Below are 9,621 nucleotides of genomic sequence, written 5' to 3'. Positions count from 1 at the left end.
CTAAACCCAAATATTATGAATTTGACATACCTACCTTTAATATTTTTATTTTTGTTCTTGTTTTTTTTATTTATTTTTTTTTTTTTATTATTTTTTTTTTTTTTTTTTTTGTCCTATTTCATAGGTCTGGCAATGGCACTTGCCTTTTCTTTTCCTATATGGAACAAGGGTTATAGAACCATTTAGAAAAGTTGTTTTCTCGTTTGAGTCTCTTACTAAAGATTGAATGAAGAGTAAAATAAGAAAGGAATAAAAGCATATAGTTTCAATGGTGAATTCACATGAAGCACATAATGCGATTATATTGGACGAATTACACAACATTAAGCTTGGTCTTAACTCATAACTCATAAATACCAAGTATGCAACGCAAAAAACTGCCGAAGAAAGTTTTCTAGATTTCCAGTACCTGTCTTAGATGTTGAAAGCACTCTTTGAAACGGGTTCAAGGTTACCCCAACAGATTCCTAGAGAACTAGTGCGGCACTAGGTGATCCAGCCGCACCTTCCAGTACGGCTACCTTGTTACGACTTCACTCCAGTCACTAGTCCGACGCGCAAGCCCTAAGTAAGCAAGCAGTCAAAAAAATATCCAGCTTTAATTATAAATAAAGCCCTCATCACAGGATCATATAACTGTACAGCAAGCCCAAGGACCTTCAGGCCAGTCCTCCGGGGCGTGATAACGAAAGCGACCATCGTCATCATTAACAGTGGTTGACATCCTTCCAAGGGCAAACTACTGCATTGCCATATGCAGCATTCAATAACCCATTCCCTGACTTCGGGGAGTGTCCATTTTGCAGAATCTTTATCTTGGCGTGTCCATTGCTTGTTGTGTCTGCCGAAAATTGGCTTACACTTCCATTTTTTTGTAGAAAGGCGTCTAATTGGCCACATGCTGCCTTAATGAGCCCTGCAACCACGAGATTTGGTACAATCGCAGCGTGAAGCAACAAGCAAAATTACACCTAAGCAACATTGGCGATCTACTTCCGAAGTATTAAAAGCAGAAGCTATCAAATATATTATTACATTAAGTTGCAATAACTATGGTGAATTGCTGAACCTAAAAACTGATGAATAAATCGGCTACCGGATGATAAAGCAAGTACCGTACCTAAAAAGAGCGGGGAGGGTTTCCCTGGTCTGGACTTAAATTCAGGATGAAACTGAACTCCCACGAAGTATGGATGGGCATCTAACTCGACAATCTAAAGCACAATTCCACACACGACTAAGAAACTAGACATCGCACGACGACAGAAAACGCACTCCACACAATCATCATTTAATAATTCATACCTCCATACGACGACCTGTTTCATCACTGCCAACAAAAGATAAACCGGCATTTTCAAGTTGACACACCATATCAGGATTGACCTAACCACAAAAGAAAAAAATGAATACTGGTGTCTTAACTGGTAAAAGACCGCCTAAGGAAAGTTTCCAAGTAAACTAAAAGAATACCTCATATCTATGCCTATGTCGCTCATCAACAAACTTTACATTGCCATACCTTCAACGCAGTTGCAAAATAATATAGGTCAGGGACGAGGAATGAAATATGAGACTCATCAATAACAAATGCTAATTAAAGCCTTCTTTATCCTATCAGCTCTGAAGTCTACCACAGATATTACACAATTCAGGAGTAACATGCCAGTAAGCTTTAATCAATATAAGGTCCTTACAACTTTGCAGATTTGCAGTCCATAACATTAAAGTAAGTTCTCCTTGACCCTAAACGCATAGTTCCTCCCATATGAGTCTTTGAACCCTATTATCAAGAACAGAAACTCAAGTTCAAAGGATACGTGGAAACAACGTGATCAAACTTGTAAATGGCACACCTCAGGCATAAAAACCACACAAGGGTTTGCGGTTTCAGGATCGAACTCTGTGCTGTTAGCATCATGTATACCAAGAACAGACCTGGAAAATTCAATGACAGCAATTTGCATCCCCAGGCATATGCCTAGAAAGGGAATCCCATTCTCTCGGGCATATTTGGCTGCTAGAATTTTCCCTTGTACTCCCCTATCACCAAAACCTCCTGGAACTAGAACACCGTCAGCACCCTGAAAATTAGTAATAATCCAATAAGTGCATAAAAATTAACATACAACTACAGAGAAGAAGAAAAGAAATTTAGCCACAAACTCAAAATGTAGGGGCACCTTTAAAAGTTCCCACGCAGCTGCATAAACCTCGGGGGCCTGCGTGCAATAAATAAATCAACTAAACGATCAAAGGCAGAGAAGCCACTTAAGAACAAAATGTACCTCTTTGGCAGAAATATCTTCAAGATCCCCAGCTGGAACCCATTCTACAGTAAGCTTTCTATTGCTGACGACAGAAGCATGTAGAAGGGCCTGAACCATGAAGCTAAATATTAGTTTCTGATATACGGTTTTTTAGACTAAGCTTTTACATAAATTAAGGCATATTTATAAAGTGAAAGAAAGCAAGCAGGAGTAAGGTGCCGTTAAAACAGAAAACACACATCACATCCATGAACTGTAGACAGAAAATTTATTCTCCTTCCCTCTCAACTACATACACTCGTTTTGTAATGGCCCTCGAGGAAAATATGAAAGGTGTAAGAAAATCATTGTGGAAAGAGGTGCTAATGTAGGAAATTCACTTTTCCCTAGGTTACCCTCAATTCTAGTAAATAAAATGGCTTTTGTAATAATGAACTATTTAGAAGGAAAAAAAAATCCAAGAACACCGACTTATACAAACTAGTACTTGAAGTTCTTGCAAATAGGCCGCTGACTATTTCCTTGCACCATTTCCACATCATTGGGGTACAACATAAGAGTTATGGGCAATATGAAATTTATGAATGATATAAGACAAGAATGACTCAAAGAGCCTACAAGTTACTTACAGAGTATTTTTATACTTATTCATCTACCTTTCTTTTTCAGATGACCTAAACTGCGTAGCCGAGACAAGTGCATACATGAGCTTTGGGACTATACTGATCAAGATAGATCCCAATCATGTTTTAGACTCTCTTATTCTTTGACATGCACATGTTTTTTTATTATTATTTTGTTTACTTTTTTCGAAGCATCTTGTAATTATCTACTTAATGAATAATGTCAGACCTTGTTTTGTTGAAGTGTATACTCTTTTTTTCTTTGCTTTTTTTTTTTNTTTTTCGACTACCTTTTTTCCGGCATTTTCCTTTTCTTATATTTCCTTTGGGTATTCTATCACTCGCTCTCAATGAAAGTCATTTTTTCAATTAAAAAATAAAAATGATTGTGCTACTTCAATTGAAGCCAATTAAAGTGACTCTCTATAAGCTAAAGTTCGACACATTTCTTCAGAGTTCGGCAAAACTTTTAAGAAAAAGGATAAAGTTGCCCCTTACGAATAGCTAAATTTGTAGAATGGCCTTAATCCCCCTAGATCACCGTAAATGAGCCTTTTGTACTAAAGGATATGGACCAATCATAGAACCTTTTACATGAAGTGAAATGCATTAGCTATCCACTCTTTGGTCAGTTGGACGATAAGTGACAGAAAAGGAAAAGAAGTAATAAACTAGCCTTTCAATACCAATACCAAAAAGGCAGATATGTCTCATCTCCTCCATCTCTCGTACTCTAATTGAGTTTAATGAAGATCTTTTTCCTACTACAAATGCCACGAAAAAAAAATAATAAATAAATAAATATAATAAAAGAACAAAAATAGAAAACAATGCAAAACAAAACAAAAAAGGAGTTAAGTGCTTAGTAGTTCCCCGTCCTTCGCTTCCCGGCACAAAATTATGGACTAGTAGTTCATAGTGTACTAACTCATTACGTAGGTAAGATTGTGTATACGCACAAACCTAGGCTTACAATTTACAATACCATACAATTGCTAAAATTACAAAGGAGGAAAAATATCAAAGTAGAATGTACGATAGACTATTAACAATAATTATATAAGACATTTAGCAGACAGAAAAGCATCAAAAAATGAATTAATTGTTTCAAATGTTGAGGAACCCCAAAATAGGGTCCCAAGCCCCCGGGAGGTTGGAAACATTTCATGTTCTGGGACCTACCTTTAACACAGAGAGGTACGAATCTGAAAGGCCTGTGTATTTACCAACCATAGCAATTTTGACCTATATATTTCCACAGTTTGAAACAAAAAAATTGAATGAATATTTTTATTCTCAAAAAAAAGTAGAAGCATAGGATAAAGTTTAACAAATTAGATAAGTGCTCAAGACCCACGGAATCATGTAACTTATCATATAACCTTGTCCTAGACGTCCATTCATCTAAATCTGGTTCTCCTGCTACACTGGAAATTTGTAAATGTTAGCTGACCAATGTCTTCAGTGGAAATACATCCAAGAGATTCAGACAGATAAGATGCAGGGACGTGAGATAAAGATTTTATGTCGATAAAAAAAAAAAAAAAAAAAAAAAAATACATTTGCAATACCAACCTGTGAAGATTCAGTCCTTTTAAGAGTGCATTATGAGCCTTCTGGTCCTGTTGAAGAAAAATGTTCTAGTCTTTCCTCGCATAAAAAGAAATAAGACTAAAGAAATCACTTACTCTTAATAGCAGAGGAATATGCCAAATATTTGGCACATCATAGAGAGTGATTATATTCTCTGCCTGTCAAGAACCCAATTCATTAGTAACAAATGCAAAGTATCAAATGAGCATGTAGAAGAACATCATCATATAGTACCGGCACATGACAAAATTGAGCAAGTTTTTCCTTAACATTTTCATCGAGTTCCTGTTAAAGCCAAATAAAAGTAAGATCATGTGTAGTCCCAAGCCTCTAAAGCAAGTAAAAGGGAAAGGGAAAACCTTTGAACTGCGGCAAGCTAAAATATTTGGGACCAATCCCAGTCCTCTTAGACCTCGAACACTGTGTTGAGTAGGCTTAGTTTTCTATGGCTCAAAATTAATAAAAAACATTCAGGCAAATCAGCAATCGTTAAAAGATAACGCATAAGCTTGTGCCTCATTTTTCTCTCTTTTCTTTGACAGATAGTACAGTGGGTAAGAGAACATATGTATACGGAAGGCACATTTTCCATGCATACCTGTTCACCAACTACATTGAGGACCGGAACAAGGCTAACATGAACCAAGCAGAAATTTCCAGGACCTAAAACAAGACATGTTAGACAAACTGACCACAAGGCAGGTTTCTCAAACAAAATTTAGATAAGATTAACTCGGCTCATCAAAGAAGCTGATATATAAACAACTCTGACCTACGCGGTACGAAAATTGGCCAAGTGCTTCAATAAATGGCATCGATTCAATATCTCCTGCATGAAGTAAAACAAAAACAGAGGCTAGAGGCTCTAGTTTTCTACACACACACACACACACACAAAAAAAAGGAGTACGTTTCTCAAGAAACATGCTTTGAACTTATACCTATGGTGCCACCCAATTCAATTACACACACATCAGCTGGACCTTCTTTACTATCAACTGGTATCATTGCTACACGCTCAATCCATTCTTGGATAGCATCTGTAATGTGTGGAACAACCTAATAAAAATAGAAATGAAATCAGTGTGCCATTAACATTTCACTATAGAACTGAGAACAGAGACAACACAAAGTCTAGCAGACCTGAACAGTCTTTCCCAGGTAATCACCTCTTCTCTCCTTGTCAATCACAGACTGTCAAAATATCAAGGGAGAAAGTAAAACTAGTAACGATATATGCACAACTTCACAAACATGAAGACAAGCGAACACAGAGAGGCAATGCACCTGGTATATTTTTCCGGTTGTGATGTTGTTATCACGAGTTAGTGTGATGTCCAAAAATCGTTCATAGTTTCCAAGGTCCAGGTCAACCTAAAGAAAGTAGTCATTCATGTTACATAAAACAGAGAAGCTTCATAGAAAGCTAGGTTAGAGTCCAACCACGATTAATATCTGTACAAAACGATTACAAACTGATAATCAAGAAGCCAAAACTTTAACAGTGGACTCTACTTGGTAATATTTAAAAAAATGGAAGTAAAATAAGAACAAAGTGTCCCCCAACTCACTCATTGAAATACATCAAATTTTTGAAAAACAGGGCAAACGGCTTTATATACATGGAAAACATGATATGAAATTATTGGAGGGTCATGCATGCTAAAACAGATAAATGCATCAATTTACCTCACCACCGTCATCCAAGACGAACACTTCGCCGTGCTCAAAAGGAGACATGGTACCAGCATCTGTATTTAGATAAGGATCTGCAGATATGAGCAAAACACGTAACATTATTTAACTACTAACACTAAATTACCCGCCATATACATGAAAAGACAATGCATATGCAACCGCAAACTGACAAACAACATTTCTGACATCTAAAATACCAATCTTAATGGAAGTAACTCGAAGACCGCAAGCTTTAAGGAGGACTCCGATACTGCTAGCAGTGACCCCTTTGCCCAGTCCACTAACAACACCTCCCGTAACCAATACGTACTTCATATTCCTCAGGTTCTTAAAATCCAATAGTTGGAGTATGTAAGCAGTTCTGAGGATGTGGAAGAAGAGGAATACAAATAGGGGATATAAAGGGTCAGGGAATATTGATATTAGAGAAATATAATTAGGTTAAGACGGAACGGAGAGATTAACGAGAAATCGACCTCGTTCACAGTGACGGTCTTTACAAAGCTCCAGCCCAGCCTCTTAGCGCATTCTTCTTTTGCTCGTGCATTTTCTTTGTCTCCGGAAAACTTTCTGGAATTGTTGAAACTCTTTGTGTGTGTGTGTGTGTATAATATATATATATATATATATATATATATATATATACTATTTTGGGTTATCTTGAAACGATGAATCAACCTAGGAATGGGATAAGCACGAAAGCTGGCGCCCCGTCAGGTGGAAGGATAAGAAGATAGGAGTGTTTAAACTGTAAAGGAAGAAACTGGTTGAAATAGGCGTATCTGTATTGTTCTAAAGGCCGCGGAAAAAACTTCCCTCCTGGCTTCCTGTGCCTCCCTTGCTTCTCTCTCTGGGGCGGCGGGTGGCTGGGGAAGAACAACAACTCATTTCAACCAACAAAAATTACGTATAAATATGGAACGCCAGAACGCATCAACAACACTTTTCTTTTTCTTTTTCTTTTTTCTCTCCCACGCTTTTGTGTATTAAGTTTCGAATTAATAAAAATACTTATTATTATTTGTTTTTTCCTCCTTTTATCCTTTACCGATCAATAAATTTTTAATTCCTCAATAGTCGGTGGCTGCACCAAACCTTGTCTTGAATATCCACGTTTCTGCACCAAACCTTGTCTTGAATATCCACGTTTCTGCACAGTACCTCCTCATTTCAGCCCATCTTTTGGAGTTTCTTGTTCCCTTGGGCCTACCTTAAGCCCAAACATTGTAAAGGTTCCTTTTCCCACTTTTTTTCTCTTTTTTTTTTTTTTTTTTTTTTNTTTAGTTCTCCAAATTTAAATTTTAGGATGGTCACCCAATTACATGGATAAGGGTTTCAGGTTTCATGTGTGTGTCGGGCACCAAACCATCAACGAGTGATTTTTGAAAATGGTTCTTGATGAGTAGATTACATCTAGTGTGTTTTGAGTAATCAACCACCAAGTTTCACGATTTTGATTGATTCATTATATAACTGTTGCCATATCTCACCCTAATACTCAACGTGTTTTTAAAATAATTTTAAGGTAAAGGTAAAGGTAAAATCGTGACACAAGAGTGTAAAAAGAGAAGAAACGGGGTCATGGGACAACTCTAAAATCTTGATATTTTCTCTACATTTTTGGATCCAACTTAATTATTTATTCGAATTTTGTAAGAGCATACTCAAACATGATTTTATGAAAGTATCTTTTTCATATACTTTCGATTATAAACTTTCGATTATATTTTCATATATTTTTCATTTCAGCAACCTCAAAAATATTTTAAGAAAGGTAAATTAAAAGTATAATATACTAGAAATAACGATATGATATTATTCACTTCTTATAGTTTGTTAATAAAGAGTGTGAAATTGAGGTTTAAAAAGCAATCCATTATTAAGTGCGGAGTTAGGAACAGTAAAATGGAAAAATAGCATAGGTGAAGTGATGTAGGGTATTAAATAAACTGCACATAATGTTAAACTAAGAAAGTGAAAAGCTGTAGGCCTACTTGGAGAATTTGAATGAGTCGGCGGCGGAGGGAAGATGATAAGGGTAGGGAAATGGAAATGGAAATGGAAATGGAAACATTGTGGAGTTGGGGTGTCCCACACTAAGCTGATCTGGGAGCGCAGATTTGGTACGGGATTGGTGATCCGAAGCAAGCAGCCTACTCAAGAATGACCAATCTGTGTTCAACCGCTCCTGTTGCACACCCCCGCAATTTAGCCTCCACATATTTTGAGGACACTCTATGGAGACGGGTGTTGCCACTGCTGAGTCCGGACTAAACAGCTGCGGCAGCTGCATGCACCCATCCAACCCATACTCATTATATGGCTGCTGCGTATGGTTATGCCTTTTCGGCTCTCCTATTTCTGCACCCATCAAGGCGGCGGAACCAGAACTACTGCCCCCCACCTTCGTATGCGCATGGTACTCCAAGCCCTCTGCCTTCTGACTTTTCTTCTTGAAAACCCTGCACACCACCCACCCATCTTCCTGCGTCTATCAAATAAAATGTGAGTTAATAAGTTAAAAAAAAAAAAAAACTCTCCCTTTCTTCAGCTTCAGTTATTTGTGTTTTGACATATGGATTTGAATCATAAAATACATTTAAATGCCCACATAGCTGAATATAAGGAAGGAAATAGGACGATTAGTACCTGAATTTCGGGATCCTGATCTTCGAGCCGGTATTCATGCATGATCCAATCAGTCTTTTGTCCATGAGGAGCACGACCGGTATAGAACACGAGTGTCTTCCTCATGCCAATCCTCTTGGAATTGGCCATGTGAATGCCTTTGTCTCTCCCGGTTGCCTTCCAGAATCCAGCACTGGTGGCTCTATTAGTTCGAGTTCCAGTTGGGTATTTCTTGTCCTTATGGCTAAAGAAATACCACTCGTTCTGGTGCCCAGATCCAATTCTACATTTATCTGAACCCACCCCCCGAAAAAAAAAAGAAAAAAAAAAAAAAAAAAAAAAAAAAAAANTCATTGTTCGTCAAATCAAAGCTTAATAAATTGGCAAGTATGAAGAATAATGAATGGGCAACCTTTGAGGTCCCAAGGCTCCAGTTTGTTTAGATCCACTTCTCTGATAACATCAAGCTCAATGGCCTCGTAGGAAACCTTCTTCCTGAGGTAGTAATAAAGAAGCTCCTCGTCTGTTGGATGGAACCTAAAGCCTGGAGGAACACTGAAGTGTTGGCCATTTTCGGGCATCATCGTCCCTTGATGGGGTTTTGTCTGTGTATTCAGAAAATGATGAACAAGCAGTTATAACAAGCTTGCATTAATGGAGCAAATAGTTAAATGCAAGCTTGAAAGGGCAAACCTGGGAGAGGAAGAAGAGAAAGTAATTATCCTTTGCAGATTGGTATTGAGAAGTTGCCTTCAACGGCACGACGTGAATATAAAAAGGGATAGAGAGAGAGAGAGAAAGAAACGTTA

The 9,621-nt window shown here is 37.5% G+C and overlaps 2 protein-coding genes across 3 annotated transcripts; both read right to left on the bottom strand.

Moving 5' to 3' along the window:
* Positions 1-276: 276 nt before the first annotated feature.
* LOC111811601 (CTP synthase) lies at positions 277-7,152 on the bottom strand. Of its 2 annotated transcripts, XM_023698531.1 has the most exons (22): positions 6,661-7,152; positions 6,382-6,545; positions 6,176-6,255; positions 5,774-5,860; positions 5,630-5,680; positions 5,428-5,545; positions 5,259-5,315; positions 5,085-5,149; positions 4,846-4,929; positions 4,721-4,771; positions 4,582-4,644; positions 4,469-4,515; positions 4,251-4,320; positions 4,076-4,138; positions 2,289-2,378; positions 2,184-2,222; positions 1,857-2,084; positions 1,698-1,783; positions 1,474-1,522; positions 1,306-1,386; positions 1,121-1,214; positions 277-916 (listed from the first exon to the last, which is right to left on the bottom strand). In XM_023698531.1, the coding sequence occupies exons 2-22, from the start codon at positions 6,497-6,499 to the stop codon at positions 708-710; spliced, it is 1,830 nt and encodes a 609-aa protein (XP_023554299.1). In that variant the 5' UTR covers positions 6,500-6,545; positions 6,661-7,152; the 3' UTR covers positions 277-707. The 2 variants fall into 2 exon arrangements, with proteins under 2 accessions (XP_023554299.1, XP_023554300.1); XM_023698532.1 differs by lacking the exon at positions 6,661-7,152 and having other exon boundaries at positions 6,371-6,397.
* Positions 7,153-7,980: 828 nt separating this feature from the next.
* Positions 7,981-9,543, bottom strand: LOC111776289 (NAC domain-containing protein 76). The gene is made up of 4 exons (XM_023655704.1): positions 9,506-9,543; positions 9,225-9,417; positions 8,834-9,105; positions 7,981-8,675 (listed from the first exon to the last, which is right to left on the bottom strand). The coding sequence occupies exons 2-4, from the start codon at positions 9,394-9,396 to the stop codon at positions 8,175-8,177; spliced, it is 945 nt and encodes a 314-aa protein (XP_023511472.1). The 5' UTR covers positions 9,397-9,417; positions 9,506-9,543; the 3' UTR covers positions 7,981-8,174.
* Between the last annotated feature and the right edge of the window lie 78 nt (positions 9,544-9,621).

Source organism: Cucurbita pepo, chromosome LG15 (genome assembly GCF_002806865.2).
Source record: "Cucurbita pepo subsp. pepo cultivar mu-cu-16 chromosome LG15, ASM280686v2, whole genome shotgun sequence".
Classification (NCBI taxonomy): Eukaryota; Viridiplantae; Streptophyta; class Magnoliopsida; order Cucurbitales; family Cucurbitaceae; genus Cucurbita; species Cucurbita pepo.
The sequence above is the reverse complement of the archived record's forward strand: the minus strand, read 5'-3'. Positions and strand labels throughout refer to the sequence as shown.

Bases quoted from the DNA above. Each gene is read 5' to 3' on its own strand.
- LOC111811601 (XM_023698531.1), bottom strand. From the start codon at position 6,499: ATGAAGTACGTATTGGTTACGGGAGGTGTTGTTAGTGGACTGGGCAAA. The intron at 5,681-5,773 runs GTGCATTGCCTC...ATATTTTGACAG, and splicing joins CAACCGGAAAAATATACCAG to TCTGTGATTGACAAGGAGAG. The intron at 1,387-1,473 runs GTATTCTTTTAG...TTTTGTGGTTAG, and splicing joins GACATAGGCATAGATATGAG to GTCAATCCTGATATGGTGTG.
- LOC111776289 (XM_023655704.1), bottom strand. From the start codon at position 9,396: ATGATGCCCGAAAATGGCCAACACTTCAGTGTTCCTCCAGGCTTTAGG. The intron at 9,106-9,224 runs GTTGCCCATTCA...GGGTGGGTTCAG, and splicing joins GGAGCCTTGGGACCTCAAAG to ATAAATGTAGAATTGGATCT. The intron at 8,676-8,833 runs GTACTAATCGTC...TTTATTTGATAG, and splicing joins ATCAGGATCCCGAAATTCAG to ACGCAGGAAGATGGGTGGGT.